The sequence below is a fragment of the Neoarius graeffei genome, chromosome 4 (genome assembly GCF_027579695.1).
Source record: "Neoarius graeffei isolate fNeoGra1 chromosome 4, fNeoGra1.pri, whole genome shotgun sequence".
Taxonomy (NCBI): Eukaryota; Metazoa; Chordata; class Actinopteri; order Siluriformes; family Ariidae; genus Neoarius; species Neoarius graeffei.
Window position 1 is genome coordinate 22,980,159 of NC_083572.1, and position 26,194 is coordinate 23,006,352.

The following is a 26,194-nucleotide window of genomic DNA, read 5'->3' on the forward strand; positions in this document are numbered from 1 at the left end:
CTTACCTGTCTGTTACTAACTGTTAGTTTCTCTAGAAAATGGCGGAGAACGAGAGCTGGGTCTTCAATCAGACAGTTCCACAGCACCTGCTGAGCCACGGCACTAACTATGTATACAATTGATGAAAATAATGATGCAAGCATTAGAATGAGGAAGTTTATTTAAGGTAATCAGACACATTATCAGAAGTCATATATTTAAATATTCATGACTTTTTTTTTCAAGAGTAATTCAGTTATAAGTACTCCAAGTTAAAGGTGCAGGCATCGATTCTAATCCAATACACTCTTTTTTTTGTCACAGAGGGAATCTTTCCTCATGGTCTGCTTGCTGTCCATTCAGTGTGCACTCTGAAAAGAATTCCAGTGTTCACACACAGCCCTGACTCTTTAAATGGGAAACAAACAAACAAAGTGGCCTGGATCAGGCCACACAGCAGTATTCCAGCCAATCACTAACAGGGGGCAGGGCATTCATGCTTGTGCACTGGATAGGGGGAAGGGAAGTGGGGAGAATGGGGCAAGGGGGCAGTGGGAGTAGCACCATGGTCCTGGACGAACATTGTTTCATTTCACTGTGTACTATACCAGCTGTGTAAGTCCAAGATGGCAGCATGGCAGTAGCACACAGTGGCCTCTCTGGATCCAAAATGGTGCTTTTTTTTGTGTCATTTTGTTCCTCTGCTTGATCCTGTACAGTGTTCATGTCTACCATCGCCACACACTCCTTCAATACAGATACCAAGGAGGTGGAAACATGGTAAGTGTGGGGGTGTCCATGCTAGGCTAACAGCTAACCCTAGCCGGCTGGCTCTCCCATCCATTCTACTCTCCAATGTCTGCTCCCTGGAAAATAAACTAGACTATATCTGACTCCAGCGGACTACCTAGCATGAGTTTTGAGACTGCTGTGTCCTTGTTTTCACAGAAATGTGGCATTCACTTCTGCATTCATAACCAGAATTTACATCCCTCCCCCGCGCTAATGCTAAGGAAGCACTTTGTGTACTGTACAGTGCTATCATTGAACTGCAGAATGCACACCCAGATGGGCTGTTTATTGTCGCTGGAGATTTCAACCATGTGACTATCAGGTCAGTGCTCTCTAAATTTCATCAGTATGTGGACGTTACAATGAAAGGGGTGAACACACTGGATCTTGTTTACACAAACATTCCCGGCACGTACCAGGCGTAGCCCTGCCCCCACCTCGGCTACTCAGACCACATCTCTGTTATGCTAATTCCAGCATACAGACTGCTCATCAGACATTCCAAACCAGTTCTAAATCAGGTGAAAACCTGGCCAGAAGGAGCCATCTCTGCTCTCCAGGACTGTTTTGAGAAAACTGACTGGGGCATGTTTAGGGAGGCTGCAACCAATGGCGACTGCACTAACTTACACGTACACAGCATCAGTGACCAGCTACATCAACAAGTGCATTGATGATGTTACTGTCTCTAAGATCATCACCACTCACCCCAACCAGAAGCCGTAGATTACTGCAGAGGTGCATGCACTACTGAGGATCCAAGATGCTGCCTTCAGAGCAGGTGACAAGGGTGGCCCTAAGAGTAGCAATGGCCAAACTGTCTCAGGCCATCAGAGAAGCAGGACAGCAGCAACACACGGTGCATGTGGCAGGGCATCCAGGCCATCATGAACTACAGGACAACACCACCTGCCTGTGACAATGACGCCTCCCTTCCAGATGCGCTGAACAGCTTCTATGCATGGTTTGAGGCACAGAACAGCATGGCAGCAAGGAAGACCATCCCTCCTCCCAATGACCAGGTGCTGTGTCTGACCACAGCCAATGTGAGGAAAACTCTACCCAGAGTCAACCCACGGAAGACTGCTGGACCAGACAACATCCCCAGTAAGTGCTCAGAGGATGTGCGGACCAGCTGGCAGATGTTCTCACTGACATCTTCAACAATTCCCTGAACAATGCCATTGTTCCTAAGTGCTTCAAGACCACTACCCTCATCCCTGTTCCAAAGAAGTCTTCAGTGTCCTGCCTCAATGACTACGGTCTCATTGCACTCATATCCATCATTATGAAGTGCTTCAAGAGGCTTGTCTTGAGGCACATAAAGACCATGCTGCCTCCCTCACTGGACCCCCTGCAGTTCGTGTATCGCCATAACCTGTACAAAAGTCCATCTGATATCCTTTTATGTTATGCCAATTATCCAGTCTCCTATTTTAGTTAATTGGCCACCCTTTAGATTTGAGGACCCTTTTAGGCCCCCTTTTGCATTTGTCAGTAGCAGAAGATAAGATCAAGGTGGTAGCAGCAGCTGGATCATGTCTGCAGTTTTTCATAGATGTTTCATAGTTTTGTGTGCGTGCATCTACTGGTGAGTGCCTTTATTAATATTAGAAATTTGTTGAGTGTTTAAACTGCACCAGTTATGTATGAGTCTTAAATTGATATTGACTGGTAATTCTTGCTGTGTCATGCTAGCTAGCTAGTATTGTTACATGTAGGCAGTAATTATTACCATGATGGTAAAGAAAATTGTATCCTTTTCTTTATTTCAGAACCACACACATTCACAGAGACAATGTTTATTTGATAGAAAGAAGAATTTATTCATGTGTGTTGTGGGTGTAAAGATAAATAAAGAAGACCTTTGCTTGGAAATACTTCTTCCTCATCATTGTTCTGATCGGACAACCTGTAGAGCTTGCTAACGGATTAGTAGCCAGAATTCATTTTACCTACACCTATTTTACATGGTCCTTCGAGCTGGATATAGCAAGTTCTATAGCTAACCAATGTCGAAGCAAGCAGAAGATGAAGCCAGTTACTCAGCTGACACTCATCAGTCACCCACAACACAAGAAGCATTTCAACCTGAGAGCGCACATACTCCAGAGCTGAGGAGGCATGCATATCAACCCACTGAAGAGAATGCTGTGCTGAGACGCTATATAGAGGAGATGGAGGAGCAACAGAGGTCTCGGTGCATGAGACATGAATATCACTCACTCCCAAGGCATCGAGCTTCATGCTCTAGATCAAGCTCGCCGCTGTCACAGGAAGGGGAGACGCTTCAAACAGATCATCAGGATCCACATCCTCCACAACCTGTAGCTGAATCGGCAGCCACTGAGAGCAAGCAACAGCATGTACTAAAAGGAGATGATATTGATGAGCTCACTAGTGGTCTTGACAGGTTACTATGCCATTATGGGCCATCAACCAGAGACCACTCAAGCCAAAACCCAAGCCGCTACCCTCAGTCACCTCCTCATCGCAGCCACTACTCACCTACAGGCCCTCATCATGACTCAACCTGGGGTATGTCACAACGCTTCCGTAGATCATTCTATGTGCATTATCATCGTAGCCCACCTGCTGAGGGCTATACCAGGCAGTATAGATATAACTCTGAGAGGGACTATGACCCAGGTTGGCATTATGGTTCTCGACACCTTGAGCCATCGTACTCACCTCCGCACCATAGCTCTCAGCTCCAGCCATCCTACTCACCTCGGTGTCATAGCTCTGGGCATCACCAGCCATCCTACTCACCTCAGTGTCAAAGCTCTCGTTCATCTCGATGCTCCTCACCACCGCACCCTGTAGAGACAGAGCTTTTCTATCGAGGTCCAAACGCAAAGATCCCTGACTTCCAGCGTGAAGATCCACGTGAGTTCAATAGGCTCAAAGTTGCTCTAGACAACCTTCTTCCCCCAGACACAACGGAGCAATTCAAATTTCACATTTTAACGGATCACCTGAAGCTGGAGGATGCATTGCTAGTTGCTGATTCTTACAGTAATAGCTGTTACCCCTACTCTGATACAATGGACGCTCTGACTGAGTTATATGGGCAACCACATCAACTTGCACTTCAGCGTATCTCAAAGCTAATGGAGGAGCCAAATGTCAAGATGGGCGACACCAAGGCATTCAAGCGATTTGTGCTCAAAGTGCGAGCATTAGTAGGCATGTTAGACCAGCTTGGCCATGCTGGGGATACAGAGCTACGATGTGGATCTCATGTTTCCCGTATATTAGGGAAGTTGCCTTATGATTTAAGAGCGAACTTCAGGAGGTTTGTGGATCCCAAGAGGACTCCCATTCCCACTCTACTTGACCTGGTGAAATGGCTGGAATATGAAGTGAAGATTCAAGTGGATAATTTACAGCCAACTGTTGAGCCTAGTAAGGAATGTCAGGGCCCCAAGGAGCAACGCAAAGACCGCAAGTCACAGCCTAAGCCCACAACCGTTCTTCACAGCACAGAGCAGGACAGTTCCCTGTCTGAACCACAGTTGAGTAGTTCAGACCAGCTTAGGGAAAAGCCAAAGAAATTCTGTCCCTTCTGTAACACCACAAAGCACTATCTGAACCAGTGTGCAAACTTCCAAATCCTTACTAAGGAACAAATTGAGAAGTGGATCCGGTGCAATCAGAGGTGCTGGAAGTGTGGGTGTGAACTTTTAAGTGCAGAGTGTACTCTTAAAGGATATGGGACATGAAACATAAAAGCACGCTATATCAGTTTCTTTCCATTAAAAATATGAATTAATTGCATCAACAAATACAAAATCATCTATTAAATTCAGCAAAATCGTTATATTCGTAATGATTATATGGCATTTCTGCTCAAATTCCGATATGCATTTTTTGCAACCGGAAGAGCCGCTGTCACGTGATCATACGTCACAAAAACATTCGGGCACAGCACAAGCGGGTAGATGAATGGAGAAGTGGATGACAAGAAAATTGTTTTTATAGTCTTTAAAGTACATTGGACATCATACATTGGACATCATGGTGTATTGTGCTGCTTATGGTTGCAATAATTCCAATGGGAAATGCCCTGGAGTAAGTTTTTTTGCATTCCCCAAGGACCCGAAGCTGAGGAAAGTGTGGGCTCACCTGCGCATGCGCAGTAGGCTTGGTAGGACAACTTTACAGAACACCTGTTGAAAAAAACTTTGCACCTACTGTTTCCCACAAACTCTATTCGGACCATTTCACTGAGGATTCTTTCAACATTAATACTCAGGTACTGAGCGATATTAATACATGAAACAGGAAGCATAAGGATGAGAAAAAAACAGTTTAACTCGGGAAGCCGCGCACACCTGCGCCAGGCTGCACAAATGAGCGCAGCTTCCTGACCCAAACCGCCTCTCTCTCATCCTTACACTTCATGCCTCATGAACCAACATCGCTTTTTTTTTTTTAAATCGGATCTGCGCGATTCAGCCGTGAAAAAGGCGGCATCCGCCGAAAGGTGCGCTGTTTGCATCACTGCACGGAGGCCAGGGGACAGGACAGGAATATTTTTGTTGATATGAGTGATCCGGTGTGATTTCGCGACCCCCCTGTTGAAGACCTCTGCACTAAGTGACTGAAAGCCGAGGTAAGGATTAGTATTATAATTTTGGGTGTATCAATTATTGATTATCATAATTCTGACTCGTTTCGCCATTTTGAATGTTTTCATCTCGGACTCTGGAAGCATTGTATCTCAATCAATCTCGAAAAATATCAGCAAAAAAAAAACTAGCTTGCAACGGACTTTAGCTAGATCTATGATGAACTTTCAATGTATGATACAAAAATAATACTTCTTTCAACAGATCATTAGCCTTTGAGCAGAATTGTTTTTAACTTACCAGGATGTGTTATCGAGCCGACCGCTTTCAGTTTCATGGGGACTGAATGAACTCTCACTCTCAGAATCATCTGACCCGTCAGAGTAAAGACAAGATGTGAATTCATGTGAATTTCCAGCTATCGGTTCGAATTGATAGGGTCTAACTTCACATCTCTGTGAAACATCGGGAATGTCATTGTTGATGGTGTCCATTTCGGTAACCTGTTTACATTAGATTCTCAAGCGCTGGCTCCTTGGAAAGTTTTTGTGACATCACGGGTCACGTGACCACCTAGCTCATTAACGAATCCTTGTTTTACGCTGATGTATAGAAAAACTTGAATAATGTGATGATTTTCACATTTTTGACGCCCTGCAGTGATTTTTAGATGGCATTTCTTATGTCCTTTATACATAATTATGCTCAGGTAAAAATCCATGTCCCATATCCTTTAAGGCTAAGTGCAAGAAATGTGACAAGCGGCATTTAGAGATCCTTCATGAAGTGAACGTGGGGAGTAATAGTAAGACGACTACTTCTGTGAAGAACACGATTGGGTTAACGGAGAATTTCAAACCAACTAGCTCTACTGCTCAAACCCTCTATGTGGACAGACCTGCTGGCAGTAGGAAGGTGATACTGAAGATGAGCCGAGTCATCTTAAGGAATGGTGACAACTCATTAGACACATATGCACTGCTAGATGACGGCTCTGAGCGTACCATTTTGCTGGGTGAGGCAGCACAGCAACTTGGTCTTCGAGGTACACCTGAAGAACTGTCTTTACGCACAGTACACCAAGAGATACACGTCATCAAGGGAGCCACAGTGTTGTTCTCAGTGTCACCTGCTCACCAACCTGGGAAGATGTTCCTCATTCAAAGGGCATTTACAGCTAAAGAGCTCGGTTTGACATCTCATACTTACCCAATTGCTGCACTCAAGAAGTCATATCGGCACCTGAAGAATGTGCCTCTACAGCCCATTGACTGTGCGCAGCCCTTACTCCTAATAGGATCAGACCATCCACATCTCATTATACCAACGGAGCCTGTGAGTCTTGGTCCGCCGGGAGGGCCTGCCGCCATTAAGACCCAGCTGGGATGGTCACTCCAGGGGCCTTCTAAGCTCATGAAGCATAGCCTCACCACTCAGCAATGCCTTCTAACATCCATTACCTCAAGCAACTCTGAATTACTACAACACGTCCAGAAGTTGTGGCAATTGGATACTTTGCCCTATCGTAGTGAGAAATTCGTGACGCGCTCAAGACAGGATGTAAAGGCCATCCAAATCCTCGAGGAGAAGACCATCAGAGTGGAGGTAGACAGAGTTTTGTGGTATGCTACACCGCTGTTGTGGAAAACTGATCTACCTCCATTGGTTGCTCCAAAGGAAGCTGTGATGGCCCACCTGCATGGTACAGAGAAGAGGCTTGCTGCTGATCCAGACAAGGCTGCCACCTACAACCAAGAGATCAGCAAGCTAGTCGAGGCAGGCTATGTGAGCAAGATCCCACTGGAGGAAGCAACCAACAGTCCTGGGTGGTATATCCCCCATCATATGGTCCACCATAATGGGAAGAACAGAATCGTCTTTAACTGCTCCTTCGTTCATAGAGACATCAGCTTGAACGATTATCTTCTCCCTGGACCTGTGCTGGGTGCCACTCTGCTTGGGGTTCTCCTCCGCTTCCGGGAACATGCCTTTGCAATCGGTTCTGATATAAAGGGCATGTTTCACCAAGTCTGCCTCCTCCCAGAGGACCAGCCATTGTTGAGGTTCCTGTGGAGAGAAATGCGAAGGAATGGCCCTCCAGATGTCTATCAGTGGCAAGTCCTGCCATTTGGAACAACCTCAAGCCCCTGCTGTGCCACTTTTGCTCTCCAAAAGCATGTGGTGGACCACACTGAAGATGGAGACAAACTGTGCACATCAGTGGAACAGTGTTTTTACATAGACAATTGTCTACAGAGTCTGCAGTCAGCTCGTGAGGCTAGAGATCTTGTCGATAAACTGTGCCATCTCCTGGCCGAAGGTGGATTTGACCTGAGACAATGGAGCAGTAACTGCTCAAGTATCATCAGCCATTTGCCCTCAGAGAGTAGGTCTGAAAGTGCTGAACTCTGGCTCACCCAGGATGTGAGCGACCCAGAAGAACGCACCCTCGGCTTGATTTGGCACTGCCAATCAGACACTTTAGGCTTCAAGCATGGGCAGCTTGAGCTTGATGCAGAGCCTACAATGCACGGTATTTATAGCATCCTTGCCAGGCAGCACGATCCACTCAGATTCATTGTGCCTTTTACCACCAGAGCCAAGGTCATAGTGCCTGGGATCGGAAGCGCAAATGGGATGATCCCAACCTACCTTCTGATCTTTTACAAGAATGGCATTCCTGGGTAGAGGAACTTCCCCAGCTATCGTGTCTTACTGTGCCAAGGTGCTACACCACCCCTGAGATGGACATCAACACCTGCAGTCATAGTGTCCACATATTCTGTGATGCTTCTGAAAAGGCATATGGCTTGGTAGCATATCTTCGTACAGAAGACACCAGTGGATGCGCTCAAGTTGCTTTTGTTGCTGCCCGCTCAAGAGTGGCCCCCAAACGGCAATTGTCAATCCCAAGGCTGGAGCTGTCTGCTGCCTTAACAGGTGCCCAACTGGCATCAGTTTTGAAGAGAGAGTTAACTCTGAATGCCCACCATTACATCTACTGGACAGATTCTATGACAGTACTTACCTGGCTGCAATCAGAATCATGCAAGTTCAAAGTTTTTGTGGGAACTCGGATCGCCGAAATTCAGGAGCTAACCGACTCAGGGATATGGCGCTACGTAGACTCACAAAGAAATCCTGCGGATGACATCACAAGGGGAAAGACCCTGTCTCAGCTGACTGATGACAGTCGATGGCTTCAAGGTCCAGTCTTCCTCTGGCAACCGGAGACCTCCTGGCCTGAATGACCATCTGAGTGCATATCGAATGTTCCAGAAGAGCTGCAGAAGCAAGCCTTTTGTGGAGTCATAGCAGTCCATACTGGTTCACTGCAGATTGATGTGAGTCAATACAGTACATTTCAGGAACTCCTGGAGGCTTAGCCCGTTTAGCATACGGGGCGGCTTCAGATCCCAGCAGCTTGTCAGCCGACGACTTCAGGAATGCTGAGCTGGATATTCTTCGCCAAGCCCAGGCAGAGTGCTTCCAAGACGATCTGATTCAGCTTCAATCTGGAAAACCAGTAGTGTCAACCAGTAGATTAGCCACACTGGCCCCTGAATTCGATTCCAGCACCCGGCTAAGACGCGTTGGAGGCCGCCTACGTAGATGTGATGATATAAGTCAAGACACTCAACATTCAGTTGTTCTTGACCCCACTCGTCACATCACAAGGCTGATCATCCAATGGTATGACGAGGAGCTGCATCACCCTGGGCCAGAGCGAGTCTTCGCCGAAGTTAGGCGACGCTTCTGGATCCTGAGAGGTAGACAAGCAATCCGTAAGTTCCAGTACAAATGCCCTGAATGCCGTAAGTGGCGTGGCGCACCAGACATTCCACGGATGGCCGATTTGCCTCCCTCCAGCCTAAGGCTTTACAAGCCCGCCTTTCATTCAACTGGAATAGATTGCTTTGGCCCTTTCCAGATTCGAGTGGGAAGGCATAATGAAAAGCGCTGGGGCATCTTGTATAAGTGTCTTACCACCAAGGCCATCTATATAGATCTCCTGACTCTGACTCGTTCCTCATGTCACTATGTCGTTTTGTGTCCAGAAGAGGCAAGCCACACGAGATCTTATGTGACCGAGGGACAAATTTCAGAGGTGGTGATGGAGGCATTCCAGGCCCTCCAACCTGCCTTGAAGGAGAAGTTTGCTGCCCAGCAGATTGACTTCTGTTACAACCCACCTAGTGCACCGCACTTTGGTGGCTCTTGGGAGAGACAGATACGGTCTATTAAGGCAGCACTGGCCACAGTCCTTGGAGCACAAACTGTCCTGGAAGAGGTACTATGGACAGTCCTGGTAGAGATTGAAGGAATACTTAATTCCAAACCTTTGGGTTATGTGTCCTCGGATATCTCAGATCCTGACCCTGTGACTCCAAATTCTCTTCTGATGGGGAGGACTGATGCTTCTCTACCCCAGGTGATTTACCCAGAATCAGAGTTGCTAAGCCGCAAGAGATGGAGACACAGTCAAGTACTGGCTGATCAGTTCTGGGCCAGGTATATCCGTCATTTACCTACCAAGTCAACAGATTCGTCAGAAGTGGCAAAAGGAAAAGGAAGATCTGACTGTTGGCACGGTGGTGATGATTGTAGATCCTCAAGCCCCAAGGGCCCTCTGGCTTGTTGGTATAGTTAAGACAGTCCATCCTGGTTCAGATGGGAGAGTGAGGACAGCCGAAGTATTGGTGAAGGACCGGATCTACCTGCGACCGGTGGCAAGACTCATCCGACTTCCTGCACTTCCAGAAGACCCAGGATAGATGGCCTTTTAGAAGCAAATCTGCACAGCAGACTTGGGGGCGACTGTACAAAAGCCAATCTGATATTCTTTTATGTTATGCCAATTATCCAGTCTCCTATTTTAGTTAGGGAGTTAATTGGCCACCATTTAGATTTGAGGACCCTTTTAGGCCCCCTTTTGCATTTGTCAGTAGCAGAAGATAAGATCAAGGTGGCAGCAGCAGTTGGATCATGTCTGCAGTTTTTCATAGATGTTTCATAGTTTTGTGTGTGTGCATCTACTGGTGAGTGCCTTTATTAATATTAGAAATTTGTTGAGTGTTTAAACTGCACCAGTTATGTATGAGTCTTGTAAGTACCAAATTACTCTGGTTTTGTTAAATTGATATTGATTGGTAATTCTTGCTGTGTCATGCTAGTATTGTTACATGTAGGCAGTAATTATTACCATGATGGTAAAGAAAACTGTATCCTTTATTTCAGAACCACACACATGCACAGAGACAATGTTTATTTGATAGAAAGAAGAATTTATTCATGTGTGTTGTGGGTGTAAAGATAAATAAAGAAGACCTTTGCTTGGAAATACTTCTTCCTCATCATTGTTCTGATCGGACAACCTGTAGAGCTTGCTAACGGATTAGTAGCCAGAATTCATTTTACCTACACATATTTTACATAACCGGTCAACAGATGACACCATAGCCACCACCCTTCATCTGGCCCTTAGCCACCTGGACAAGGAGGACACATACGTATGAATGCTGTTCAGAGACTTCAGTTCAACATTCAACACAATCATCCCTCAGCAGCTAATTGGAAAGCTGAGCCTGAACACCTTCCTCTACAACTAGATCCTGGATTTCCTAACTGAAAGACCTTAATCATTCCGGATGAGGAGCAGAACTTCCAGCACCACCATACTGAGCACTGGGGTCCCTAGGGCTGTGTGCTCAGTCCACTGCTGTTCACTCTGCTGACTCACAACTGTGCAGCAATTCACGGTTTGAATCACATCAAGTTTGCTGATGACACGACTGTGGTGGGTCTCATCAGTAAGAACGATGAGTCAGCATACAGAGAGGAGGTGCAACGGCTATCGGACTGGTGCAGAGTCAACAACCTGTCTCTGAATGTGGACAAAACAAAAGAGATGGTTGTTGACTTCAGAAGAACACAGAGTGACCACTCTCCACTGTACATTGACGGCTCCCTCATGAAGAACGTCAAGAGCACCAAATTCCTTGGTGTTCATCTGGCAGAGAACCTAACCTGGTCCCTCAACATCAGCTCCATAGTCAAGAAAGCCCAGCAGCACCTCTACTTCCTACAGAGGCTGAAGAAAACCCATCTACCATCACCTATCCTCACAGTATTCTACGGAGGGACTATTGAGAGCATTCTGAGCAGCTGCATACTGAGCGCTGGGGTCAGTTTTGGGAATTGCACTGTCTCAGATCGCAAGACCCTACAGTGGATAGCTGAGAAGATCACTGGAGCCTCTCTTCCCTCCATCAAGGACATTTACACCACATGCTGCATCCGGAAAGCCACCAGCATTGTGGACAACCCCAAGCACCCCTCACACAATCTCTTCACCCTCCTGCCATCTGGAAAAAGGTACCAAAGCATTTGGGCCTTCACAGCCAGGCTCTGAAACAGTTTCTTTCCACATGACATCAGACTCCTCAACTTCGAGGGACTGGATTGATGCACACAGACTGTTGAACACACCACTCACACTGCAATCTTTGCACAGTGGACAATAATGCATTATTGCTTTACAATGTTTACAGTGTCTCTCACACACACAAGGTTTACATTTATTTATTCCCTTTTCATATACTACCTCAATATGCACACTCTGCACTTTATGTTGTGTCTGCACTTTGTTTTTTGTGTCATTTATTGTCTGCAGTGTTGCACTCTTGCACTTTATGTTGCATTGTAGATTGTAGTCCTATGATGTTTAATGTAGCACCATAGTCCTGGAGAAACATTATTTCGTTTTAACTGTGCACTGTACCAACTGTATAGTTAAAATGACAAAAAAGACCTTGACCTGTATATGTTTGAAATGTCAAAGCCACTTGTCTTGATCATGGTGATCATACATTTGAAAAGGGTTTTATAACCACATGAACCTAAAAATATAAGTTTGCTATCGCAGTGGGATTAATTGCATTGATGCATAATTCGAAATGCTATGATGTTACTTTCCTTTTTGGCTTGGCTACAAACCTACAATCTAACAATCTAAGCACCTAACTCTTGCTAGTTTTTACTTCCTTTTGGTTTGGATGATGTATTTGTTTTGCTTCAGCTATGAAAAAGAGACATATCTTTTTTTGGCCTGCTAGGCTAGTTGTTAGTGTCTGGCAATGTGCGTTCATGAATTGTGTGTGTGTGTGTGGGGGGGGCGCTTCTGAAGGAAAACAAAAGGGAGGTGTTTATTCGTTTGGCTGTTGTTTGAATATCAGAACCTTCCTCCAGAATCGATGACTACCCCTTTAACTTAATATCAGCCTTCATGAATGTACGGTAAATACAGAGCCTGTACAACAAGAAGTATGTCAATTAGCGACTTATAAACAACAATGCAAAAGTTCTATTATGAATTATGCCTAGCTATTAATTGTTAAATTTATGCAACACATTTTTCATTTGCTACATTTATTTAGAAAACAGATTTAAATATTTCTCATGTATTTTAAATATACAGTATTTCAGTGATACTGTACTGTATACTACTGATCACAATCATAATTCTCATATATAACTTATTAACAAAATACAGCATCATCATCTGCATTACAGGTTTACATCAGAACTGCGATCCACAGGACCCAACAAAAAGTCATAGGGGCAATTAGTTTTAACCCTCATGCCAAAGGGCATCCTGATAAATGAACAACGCATTGTGGAGCTTGTATGGCTCATATGGCATCCTTTCTTTCATTCATCTTCAGTAAATTCTTTACTCTGGTCAGGGTCATTGTGGTTTAAACTCCAAATTATTGGGAAATAGAACGAAATAAATTGATGAGAAAATATTGAACGTAGCATAAATAACTGTGGGACTGGTCCAGTTGCAATATCTTTAGGAGCAAACAGGTGCAGAATTAAGTAAAACAGTAATCTGCACAAAATTAGGTTTTCATGAGGTCACCATACCTGCAACACCATCCTCTCGAATGTCTCCATCTTCCATTAGGTGCACTATGGGTAATACTGCAGCACAGATGCATGCTGGGAACACAGCCTGAGGTGGCTGCAACATGTGATGTGTTGGTGTGTGTTCTGTAGTGTTTTCATCATCTAAAAAAACAAATACATCAAGATAAAATAATGTAAATCATGTTTTTTACATTGCAAAAATAAATGCATCACACATCATGCTTATTAAAATCGAAGCTCTTCACCCAGGCTTTATATATACCTTATTTGATCATTTTTATTCACTTACTAATTTATTGGACATTGACAATAAATAATTAACCTTCAGCACTGACTGCTGAGCGCACTGACCACACCGAGCCGCGGCGAAACGAGTAGTTCCTGTGTGAGTTGCTGGAGGCACAGGAGGGACTCACAGAGAGACGACGAGATGCCAGATTTACCACATCTTCTGTTGGCACAGCACACATCATTACAGATGACATAAGACAGATAAAGATGGAGATCCCATTGGCCCATGCCATCTTTTCGATTTTCTCGCAATATTTATTGTAAAGTACTGCAACAGAAATGGTAAAATATCCTACATTTATATTTACCATATACCCCATATATTAGTAATTTAAACAATAAATCTGGAAATAAACATACAAAACCCCTTCCCATGGCTGAGGATTCTCTTGATGGTATGCCTGAATACAAACTTGAGAGATGGTGGTCATGTGACAAGTCTAAAAAAAAAAAACCCTCAATAATGAAAGTGACTGTGGCAGTGAGGGCATGGTCGAGCGTCGGATGTGAATGGCGTGGAGGCAGGTTGAACCAGCAGGTAACATATGATGAGGTGCACCTGTGTCAAATTACTGGCTGTCTATTAACCTGCGTCTCTGTGTGTCTTGCAGACTGCCAGGAACGAGAGGGAGAGGCTGTGACACCCCATCACGTGTGTATTTGTTTTGTGTATGTTCACTGAAAAGTGTGCAAAAATAAAAGAGCTCACCTGTTCTGAAGCCTGCTTCCCATTCCTCTGTTTCCCCAAAGTCTAAGAACTGTTACAGTCACCATCCCAGTGCAGCTTTTTAAGCCCTCATTTTCATTTAACTAGCACACAAACATGTAATGAACTAACCCTCTTCCTCCTGTTCAGGTGGTGGGCTGCAAGTAGGCTCATAGCAGGCCTCCTGAGCAATGGGGATGGCTGTGATGATGCTGGCCTCACGCCCCAGTCTCCTCTTTTCGTCTTCCTGCTGCATGTTCTTTAGTATGTGCTCAGCACGCTGGTGAGAGCGTGACACAGCCCGAGCTGAGAATGATTTCTAGAAGTGGACCACATAGGCATACAGTTGTGCTCATAAGTTTACTTACCTTGGCAGATTTTGTGAAATATCGGCTTTTTTTTTAAAATATAACTGATCATGCAGAAAACTTTTCTTTTATTTAGGGTTTCAGCTGAAATATAAGCTTCTCTGCCACGAAAGTGGTGTGGATGTTTCAAGATGCACAATAAGGTGGTACTTAACAAAAATGGGCTGCACAGTTGAGTTGGCAAAATAAGTTGTTACTGACTGAAATCTTTGTTGGTCAACCTGACTGTTATCATGTATAGCTGGAGACGGATGAAAGGATGTAAGTACAGGAAGAGTGTTTATTGATGAAACATGCAGGTAAACAGATCCAAATCATAATGCAAAATCAGAGTCAAGACACAAGCAGTCAGGCAACATATGAACAGGATGTCAGAGGGAAAACAAAGGCAAAGTCCAAAAATACAAATGTGAATTGAAACCAGGAAAGCAATACAAATATCAAAGGCTTGGTAACACAGGAAACAATGCAGTACGTGTATACTTTACAAAGATCTATGTGTTGTCTGAGTCCTTATAAGCACGGGCCAGGATTGTGCCTTGGTCATGAACAGGTGTATGGTACAGTAATTAGTCCTTGTGAGCTTGAGAGTGAAGTACACGTGAGTAGCAGTTCGAAGTGCACCAAGCATGAACGTGCACGGACATGACAACTGTGGCTTGAACCTCTAATTTTCCATGTCTTTATCAGAGTTTGAACACTATGGATTGGCATTTTCAAATGTTTTGATATCCTTTTATATATATTTTCCTGTTTTATAATGTTCAACAACCTCATTTTGCAGGTCCTTTGACAGTTCTTTTGCCTTCCCCATATTTTGGTATCCAGCAAAGTCGACATTTTCAACATCAACATTTCCAACATCAATGTAGCCTGCAAGTTTGTGTGTCCCTCATACATGCCAGAGGCACAAGAAACCTCATCACACAGACCCCCCCAGAAGGTCCAAATTGCTGATCCAGAAGGAAAAACACCACCTCCTTTGTTTAAGCATCATGCAGATCTCATGATCAGGGAGATCTGGAGTTTATCCCCCTATTAACAGAACCTGCCAGTCTCATAAAAAAAAACCCGGGACAAAGAAAGACTTTATTCATATTAATGAAATGGCTACCTAATACATTTGACAAACTTTTGCAATTAACTTAGCATTTTATGGACTCTGCTGAAATGACCTTTACTTTAAAGGTCCCATGGCATGAAATTTTCACTTTCTGAGGTTTTTTAACATTAAAATGAGTTCCTCTGACCTTCTTAAGTCACCCCAGTGGCTAGGAATTTCATAATGTGTAAACCAAACTATGCCCAATATTTGAGAGTGGCGCGTCAAAACGGCGCGTTGAGAAGCTCTTCCCTTGCCGACGTCAGCAAGGGAGATGATCCCCACGCCCCCCCTCTGGATTCCCACCCACCGTATGGATTGCCCGCCCAGTTGTAGTGAGTAGACCATAGAGGACACAACAACATGACACCACCTAAGCGAGCGAAACATGGAAGTTGTGCTGTACACGGATGTGACAACACAGAAAGGAGTCTGTTTTTACTGCCGACGGGAGAGCCCCTGAAGACGCAGTGGCTTAATTTTATTTACTTCAATAATACGCCGTCGAGTCTACCTAAGACGGTGTGTTTGTCGGAAGCATTTTACTGATGAACGTTTCCACAACTTGGGACAGTACCAGGCAGGTTTTGCACATCAACTGTTACTGAAGCCTGGGTCTGTGCCAAGCATCCCTGCCGCATCAGCCTCAAACACCGAACAAGTAAGTGTATAACTGGTCATTCTGCCGTGTTTTAAAATCGGTGCCACGTTAGCCTTGCAATGGCTACATTAGCTGTGCAGCTAACCGCTTCCTGCAGTTAGCCAGGTACTCTGCGCTACAAAACCAAAAAGCATGCAGCATGCTCTGTTAAACTGAGTTTAGTCTGGAAATTGACTGTAACTTATGAGCTTATGTTTTGCCGTGTTTTAAAATCGGTGCCACGTTAGCCTTGCAATGGCTACATTAGCTACAAAACCAAAAAGCATGCAGCATGCTCTGTTATAATAGCCAATCAAAACAGTTTTTACAAAGACACCCATATTCTTTTTTTAAGTCACTCGTTCATTTTATTTGTTTGTTTGTTCAGTAAAAACCCAAACATTTGTTGAATCTACTTTATTTCCTCGCGTCGCACCTTAATGACGTCAGCGCGCGGTATTTTTCCCTTCGCGGTTTGTTCCTTCTCTTTCGCCATAGTAAGACACCCACATCCGCTTGTTCTGACCCACTGGAGGTAGCGTCACAGTGCTGTTAGCCAATCAGAGGTAATACGTTTACATGTCATGAATATTAATGACAAGACCCGCCCCCACCCTCTACCCTTCCCCGCCTCCTGCTTCTCATTAGCAAAACGATGCACTGGAAAAAGCGCTGAAATGGGGCTTTCTCCCAGGAGGCTATATCTACGTGCCGAGGGTTCATTTTGAGAAAGGCTGCGGATATAACACCCGGAAACCTCCACGAGCCCGTTTAAAGCATCAACCATGCCATGGACCTTTAAGAAACATTTAGCTGAACTGAAACAATTAAACATTCTGCAAACAAGCACTTGCATGTGCGCGCGTGCGCACACACACACACACACACACACACACACACACACACACACACACACACAGAGTCACTATGAGGTCAACACACACTCAGAACAAAGGAAGATGTTAGTCAGAGAACAGAGGAAAGTGTTTAAGAATGGACTTATCTATGTGAATGTATTATGCCTATTTAAAATCTATTAAATATGTTTATGCCAATTACCTAATTTGTGAGTGGATAAAGATTTTTAAATGTGTTTGATATCATTGTGAAGCTCTGACTCTTTCCAGATTAAATCTGATATGTAATTTGAAATAACATGTGTTTATCCATAAGTTTTGTAACCAAGTATAAACCTACTTTAAAAACTGCACCTCTGTAAGGTCTGGGATCAATTCCTTCAAACCACCTCCCAGGGAGTGAAGTCAAAAGCCCATTGGCCAGATCACTATTTTGCATAATATGCATGACAAGCTCACATCAAAACCATCATGCACACTCAAAATTTGAGCTCTTCATTTAATGGAAGCCTCGCTGACCTATTCTGCAAGTCTGCAAATGCACTGCTTTCAGCTGCAACACAAGATTCACCATTCAAGAAACACTGACCTTTTCATTGTTTGCCATCGATACAAAACTCCACTGCTGCCCACACTGCTTCCACCTGCAATCTCAAGATCCACTCTCTAAGAAACTTAAGCCAGAAGACTCATGGGTCTCCTAAAACCTCAAGAGACATTTAACAAGCTCCAGCTGTCTGAATACTTTTGAACACTTCCGCCACGAGCCCATCTTCAAAACAGAATGAGAACTTCCAGAGCAAATACGCAAGTAACAAACTTCCATGCAATTATTTTTGATAACCTAGGTTCTTTCTGTTATTTCCTCTATAAGTTCCTCTGCAATAAGTTGTTTCATCTCATCTCATTATCTCTAGCCGCTTTATCCTGTTCTACAGGGTCGCAGGCAAGCTGGAGCCTATCCCAGCTGACTACAGGCGAGAGGCGGGGTACACCCTGGACAAGTCACCAGGTCATCACAGGGCTTCTTTTAGTAATAATTATAATTATTTTAACTTTAATAATTATATTTTCAAAGTCCATCTATTCCTTTCATATTATTTGTGTCGGGGTGGCACGGTGGTGTAGTGGTTAACGCTGTCGCCTCACAGCAAGAAGGTCCGGGTTCGAGCCCCATGGCCGGCGAGGGCCTTTCTGTGCGGAGTTTGCATGTTCTCCCTGTGTCTGCGTGGGTTTCCTCCGGGTGCTCCGGTTCCCCCCACAGTCCAAAGACATGCAGGTTAGGTTAACTGGTGACTCTAAATTGACTGTAGGTGTGAATGTGAGTGTGAATGGTTGTCTGTGACTATGTGTCAGCCCTGTAATGACCTGGCGACTTGTCCAGGGTGTACCCCGCTTTTCGCCCATAGTCAGCTGGGATAGACTCCAGCTTGCCTGCGACCCTGTAGAACAGGATAAAGCGGCTAGAGATAATGAGATGAGATGAGAGTATTTGTGTTTGCTAGTGTTTGTGTCTTAGTTGTCATAGTTTTAGGAATAAATGGTGTGTGTTTTATAAATATTTGTGACTCAGCATTTCTTTTTTCATGATTTCAGGTCCTGAATTGCTTACCTTTTGTTATCTACATTTTTAAATAAGTTAATCTTTCCCCTAAGTTACAATGGAACTTTTTTTGACTGCGCAGTTAGAAGAGTTTCACTATGGCCTGATTATAGACACCTATTTATGACTAAATTCTGTGGACAAAATAGTTCCCATGTAAGGTATTTAAAAATTCTGTGTTACTATTTAATTTCCTCTCTAATTTGAGCTAAAAATTCCTACAGGTGCCCTGCAATGACCTAGCGACTTGTACCCCACCTCTTGCCCATAGTCAGCTGGGATAATAATAATAATAATAATAATAATAATAATAAGTTAAATTTATATAGCGCCTTTCACAAACCCAAGGACACTTTACACAGGAGTTACCAAAAAAAAAAAAAAAAGCCACACTAGGAAGAGTAGTGTGAGGTAAAGAGAAAAGTTTTCAAGTTAGCTTTGAAAGAAGAGAGACTGGAACAGTCACAAAGTGATTGTGGTAACAAGTTCCAAAGTTTAGGAGCAGCAACACTGAAAGATCTGCCACCCATAGATGCCAGTTTAAAATGTGGGACAGTCAGAAGTCCACAGACAGAAGATCTGAGGGAGCGGGAGGGACAGTACAAATGAATTAGCTCACAGAGATAGGAAGGGGCAAAACCATGAAGAGCTTTATAGGTTAAAAGCAAGATTTTGTATTTGATCCGAGAAATAACTGGCAACCAATGCAGTTGCTGTAAAACAGGAGAAATGTGAGCAGTGCACTTGGTGAGTGTGAGGACTCTAGCTGCTGAGTTTTGGATGTATTGCAGGCGATTGAGCAATGTGGCAGGGAGACCATAAAAGAGAGAATTGCAATAGTCAACTAAATGCATTGACCAACATTTTGGCATCAGTTTCCAAGAGAAAAGGGCGGAGATGTGCAATATTGCGGAGGTGAAAGAAAGCATTCTTAGTAATTAGTTTAAGATGGGGTTCAAACGTACGGGTGGAGTCAAAGAGAACTCCAAGGTTTTTATAACTTGGGACGAATTAATAGACACACCATCAACATCAATAGTAAAACTGGAGAAGTTCAGAACCTGTCTTTTGGTACCTACTAATAGAACCTCCATTTTGCTAGCATTAAGTTTAAGGCAGTTCTTATGCAACCATTGCTTAAGGTCAGTAATGCAAGTCCTTAGCAGCTGAACAGAGGCTATGGAAGGGGTGATAGTGATGTAGATTTGAATGTCATCAGCATAACAATGAAAGTTAAGGCCATGGTTACAAATAATCTGGCCTATAGGAGAAATATATAATATAAAAAGAAGGGGACCAAGGACAGAACCCTGAGGCATACCTTGAGCAACAGTAACAGTGGATGATTTATGAACACCATAAACAGTGGATGATTTATGAACTGTTGCCTGTTTGCTAGATATGACTGAAACCAGGCTAAAGCTTTTGATGGCCTTTCTGTTTCTTCACGTGCAGCAGTAAAAGACCTCGGAGTGATTATTGACCCCAGTCTTTCATTCAAAACTTACATTGATAACATCACCCAGATAGCTTTCTTTCATCTCAGAAATATTGCAAAGATAAGAAATTTAATGTCATTGCATGATGCAGAAAAACTAGTCCATGCTTTCGTTACCTCCAGGTTGGATTATTGTAATGCCTTACTGTCTGGATGTTCCAATAAGTGCATAAACAAGCTCCAGTTAGTTCAAAATGCAGCAGCAAGAGTCCTTACTAGAGCTAGAAAATATGACCACATCACGCCTGTCTTATCCACACTGCATTGGCTCCCAATCAAATTTTGTATTGATTATAAAATACTACTATTGACCTTTAAAGCACTAAATGGTCTCGCACCACAGTACCTGAGTGAACTTCTGCTCCTCTATGACCCACCACGCCTACTTAGATCAAAAGGTGCAGGCTATCTGCTGGTACCTCGTATAGTGAAGGCTACATCAGGGGGCAGAGCCTTTTCTTACAAAGCCCCACTGTTATGGAACAGCCTTCCAAGTAATGTTCGGGAATCAGACACAGTCTCAGCATTTAAGTCTAGGCTGAAAACATATCTGTTTAGTCAAGCCTTTTGTTAATGGTGTTTATGAGGTAAAGGAGTAGATCTGGAGGATCCTCAGACATAGAGTGTTTTGGTAAACTGGGATGTATGGATGCTGTCAGTCCCCACTCGCTTGCTCACTCGAGTTTGTTGACAGTGTAGTGGCTGGCTGCTTTATGTCCCGGGGCTCCCTCATGCCTGTGTTACCTTCTGGCTCTCTCCTTTTAGTTATGCTGTCATAGTTAGTTGCCGGAGTCCCTGCTTGTACTCGGTGCAATATGTATACTGTTCCTACTTATTCAGGTGACATTGGGCATACCTAACCACCTGTGTTTTCTTTCCCTCCCCCCCCCACCCCAAATCTGTCCCTCTGAGTTACATGGAGTCAACAGGAAATCTTTTGGTGGAGACGGTGGAGACCTCGACTGGCTATCGTAGCCTGCAGGGAATCAGCTGTCAGACATTCTGTCGCATGTCCCAGACCCGGTGAAATGTAACTGAATTGTCTTGGCCAGCCCTAAGGGTCCCATCTGCATCTCATCATTGCTGAGGAGTGTGCTCCCATCACCCAATCAAGCATCCAGCCAGAGCAGGTCATGATATATTTTACCATATTAACATGCCATTGTTGTGTGTTATGCCTGATGTAAAGACTCTCGTCTCTGCGAGCCTACCACACAGATTTAATACTTGTCATTTTTAGGGCATACCTAACAACGTGTTTTCTTTCTCCCCCCCCCCCCCCCCCCCCCAATCTGTCCCTCTGAGTTACATGTTGATCCTGGGATTGAGATGGTGGCCTCTTCTGCCCCTCGGACCTGCTTGATCCATCCTGGTGCCCTGTGTCTGGTCGGAGTTTTATTGCACCGCTCCTGTGAAGGACGGCCCCATGAGGACAGTTGAGGGTTATACCTGTTAAAACTGTTAATATTATAGTCAGGCTGTCTGTTGTTGCCCAAATGAGGATGGGTTCCCTTTTGAGTCTGGTTCCTCTCGAGGTTTCTTCCTCATGTCGTCTGAGGGAGTTTTTCCTTGCCACCCTCGCCACAGGCTTGCTCATTGGGGATAGATTAGGGATAAAATTAGCTCATGTTTTAAGTCGTTCAAATTCTGTAAAGCTGCTTTGCGACAATGTTTATTGTTAAAAGCGCTATACAAATAAACTTGATTTGATTGATTTAAAGCTAAGCCAGTAATACCAAAAGAAGACAGTCTGGAAATGAGTATCTCATGATGTACAGTGTCAAAGGTAGCTGTGAGGTCCAAGAGAACAAAAACATTGGGATAAGCTCCAGCTTGCCCATGACCCTGCACAGGAAAAGCGGCTATGGATAATGGATGGATGGATGGATGGATGGATGGATGGATGGATGGAATTCCTACAGGTATGTACACTTTCGATCATGGCCATTTGAGGAATTTTAGTTATCATTATTATTTAAAAAGGGCACCCAGAATTATGTGATAAATGGCTTCATCTGACCTCTATTCATTAATAAAATAAAAGTTTTCTCATGATCAGTCACATTTTCCAAAAAATGGCCAATATTTCACAAATCCTGCCAGGGTATGTAAACTTATGAAAAGAACTGTATTAAAGCATTAAACCATGACAGGGCATGCCTTATAGTGATTTTATCACAGGTAAGTACATTCTTAAAACCCCATTACCCATGATAAAATCACTGTAGCACAGACCCTCTCATTGCTTGTTGCTTTTATCAAATAGTGACAAAACCAATATGACAAAATCCAGCTTTCAATAAATAACATAATTTATTATTAAAAATACAACCCCATTTCCAAAAAAGTTGGGATGCTGTGTAAAATATAAATAAAAACAGAATGTAATCATTTGTAAATGACGGAAACCCTATACTTCATTGAAAATAATACAAGGACAACAGATCAAAAGTTGAAACTGAGGAAGTTTATTGTTTTTTGAAAAACATATGCTCATTTTGAATTTGGTGTCCGCAACATGTTTCAAAAACATTTGGGACAAGGACAACAAAAGACTGGAAAAGTTGTGTAATGTTAAAAAAATGATTTAAGTTAATTGGTAACAGGCCAGTAAAATCACTGGGTATAAAAAGAGCGTCCCAGAGTGGCTGAGTCAAAGATGGGGAGGGGTTCACCACTCTGTGAAAGACTGCTGGGGCAAATAGTACAACAATTTAAGAATAACATTTCTCAATGTAAAATTGCAAAAAAAAATATGGGGATCACATCATACAGCACATAATATCATTAAAAGATTCAGAGAATCCAGAGAAATCTCTGTATGCAAGGGACAAGGCCAAAAACCAATATTGGATGCCCATGACCTTCGGGACCTTAGGTGGCAGTCCATTCAAAACAAACACGATTCTATTGTGGAAAGCACTGCATGGGCTCAGGAACACTTCCAAAAGCCATCGTCTGTGAGCACAGTTCACCTGCATTTATGAACACTGCATTCATAAATGCAAGTTACAACCATATATAAACAATATCCAGAAACAGTGTCACCTTCTCTGAGCCCAAGCTCATTTTCAGTGGACTGAGGCAAAGTGGAAAACTGTCTTGTGGTCTGATGAATTGAAATTTGAAATTCTTTTTGGAAATCATGGACACTGCATTCTCCAGGCTAAAGAGCAGAGGGACCATCTGGCCTGTTATCAGCACATGGGTCAAAAGCCAGTATCCGTCATGGTATGGGGTGCATTAGTGCACTTGGCATGGGTAACTTGCACATATGGGAAGGCACCATTAATGCTGAATGACATGTATAGGTTTTGGAGCAACATGCTGCCATCCAGAAAACATCTTTTTCAGGGAAAGTTTTGCTTATTTCAGCAAGACAACACCAAACCGCATTCTGCACGTATTACAACTGCATGGCTCCATAGTAAAAGAGCCAGGGTGCTAAACTAGCCTGCCTGCAGTCCAGACATGCCTTCCACTGCAAACATTTGGCACGTTATGGAGTGCAAAATATGACAAAGGAGACCCTGAACTGTTGAGCAAATGAAATTGTATATCAGGCAAGAATAGAACAACATTTCACTTTCAAGACTATAGCAACTGTTCCCAAACATTTACAGTGTGTTGTTAAAAGTAGAGGTGATGCAACACAGTAGCACAGTTGTAGACATTCCCCTGTCCCAACATTTTTAAATGTGTTGCTGGCATCAAATTCAAAATGAGCATATTAAAAAAAAAATCTCAGTTTCAACATTTGATATGTTGTCTTTATACTATTTTCAATGAAATATAGGGTTTCCATGATTTGCAAATCATCACATTCTGTTTTCATTTATGTTTGACACAGCATCCTAACTTTTTTGGAATTGAGGATGTAATTGCAATAAACAATACTTCTGCCATTCACAGCAATCGTTGGTTAGTGAGCAATATAATGGGGAGAGGTATTCCATGGACAGTGCAAATGTTTTACTGCATTAATGAAGGAATAAATTATTGTGACAGTGTCACAGGTGTGTGTATATCATGTTTTTGTCCACAATCAGATTTAACCAAAGCTATCTGTTTTATTCACTGGAGATTAAAAAAAAAACCCTGAAGTTCCTGTCTATATTTTTCTGCTTTTATTTTCCTTTGGCATAGTTTAAGTTCTAACAGGGTGAACTTACAGACTGATCTTCACTGATTGCATCTGGAACAGTTCCAGTGTTCATTGGCACCCACGGCGGATCAAACATGGGTACACAGGGCATGCCCAAAATAGGAGACGGCAGAGTGAAATTAATGCTGGGTGGTGGAATCTATTAAACACACACGCGCGCACACACACACACACACACACACACACACACATACAAATCAAGGAAAGAGAGTTTGTGTATGACACAACTGTGAGAAGTACAGCCTACACTTTGTATGTGTTATTGGCAAAGTCTTGCATGTTATACTGCAGGTCTGAACTGTATGCTCTGGTATTTGTTCTAGCTTCCCTGCTCTCCTAGTTGCTCTTAGCTTTGAGTCTGTACTTTGAGGCTATCTATTTCCTAATTTTCCTGGATTCTATTTTCTTAGATTCTAGTTCCCAGTAGATCAGGTGATCTTGTCCGTAGCCTGTATTTTTGATTTATTATTATGGAAATTACCTCTCTGAATATCATTCCTTTCATTAATATGATGTAGATGTGTATGAATAAATATCAATAAAAAGATGTATTATAATAGAGACACCTTATTTAATGAAGAGACCCCTGCCTAAGAATATACCTGTGCAAGAATCTTCAAAATTGGTTTGTTCCAGCAGTGATTGAAGACTGTGCTATAACAGTCATAGAGTCACCCGAGTTGGACTTAACAGAGGTGCTTTATAAGTACAAAGTCAAAAGACATTGCAGCATTGTGTGTAAATTTGCAGTAGACACAGTACTGTGTAAAAGTCTTAGGCACCCTATTTTTTCATACAAACTTTGCTATAGATTTCTATTTTATGACTTCTACATTATCAAGTCAGTACAAATCATTTTAGAGTTCCAAACATTCATTTTCCAGCACAAAATGAAATGTTACCAAAAAAAAAGTTTGTCTCTGAATAGCATAATTACATAAGAGACCACTTTTCAGATTAAAAATGAAAATATAATGAAGACTACTGGGTTTTGCTACAAAATTACGATGCAAGTGTGACAGTCAAAGTGTCCAGAAGAACTGTGGCTGGTTCTGTAAGATGCTCAGTAAAACCTACAGCTCATTCTCTTATAAAAAACTGCACTAAGTGTACCTGAGACGACTATTTTTTTTAAGCAAAGGGTCATCTCAGACCAAATATTGACTTTGTTTAATTTATTATGGCTTACTGCTGTTTATGGTATAGTTTTAATGTTGAAACATTTCATTTCATTATTTTTAAGCTACAACCCCGATTCCAAAAAAGTTGGGACAAAGTACAAATTGTAAATAAAAATAATTTACAAATCTCAAAAACTGATATTATATTCACAATAGAACATAGACAACATATCAAATGTCGAAAGTGAGACATTTTGAAATTTCATGCCAAATATTGGCTCATTTGAAATTTCATGACAGCAACACATCTCAAAAAAGTTGGGACAGGGGCAATAAGAGGCTGGAAAAGTTAAAGGTACAAAAAAGGAACAGCTGGAGGACCAAATTGCAACTCATTAGGTCAATTGGCAATAGGTCATTAACATGACTGGGTATAAAAAGAGCATCTTGGAGTGGCAGCGGCTCTCAGAAGTAAAGATGGGAACAGGATCACCAATCCCCCTAATTCTGCGCTGACAAATAGTGGAGCAATATCAGAAAGGAGTTTGACAGTGTAAAATTGCAAA

General features: G+C 43.0%; 1 protein-coding gene across 14 annotated transcripts in view; it reads right to left on the minus strand.

Annotated features, from left to right (window-relative positions):
- Positions 1–26,194, minus strand: part of LOC132884940 (protein unc-80 homolog) — a 382,632-nt gene that overhangs the window by 82,485 nt on the left and 273,953 nt on the right. For 11 of the 14 annotated variants that reach the window (XM_060919046.1, XM_060919045.1, XM_060919050.1 and 8 more), the window contains 5 exons: positions 24,515–24,646; positions 14,407–14,593; positions 13,600–13,728; positions 13,275–13,418; positions 6–106 (listed from right to left, as the gene is read on the minus strand). In XM_060919046.1, coding sequence (XP_060775029.1) covers positions 6–106; positions 13,275–13,418; positions 13,600–13,728; positions 14,407–14,593; positions 24,515–24,646 — 693 coding nt within the window. The remainder of the gene's footprint in view (positions 1–5; positions 107–13,274; positions 13,419–13,599; positions 13,729–14,406; positions 14,594–24,514; positions 24,647–26,194) is intronic. The other 3 variants (XM_060919041.1, XM_060919037.1, XM_060919048.1) reach the window with 3 other exon arrangements.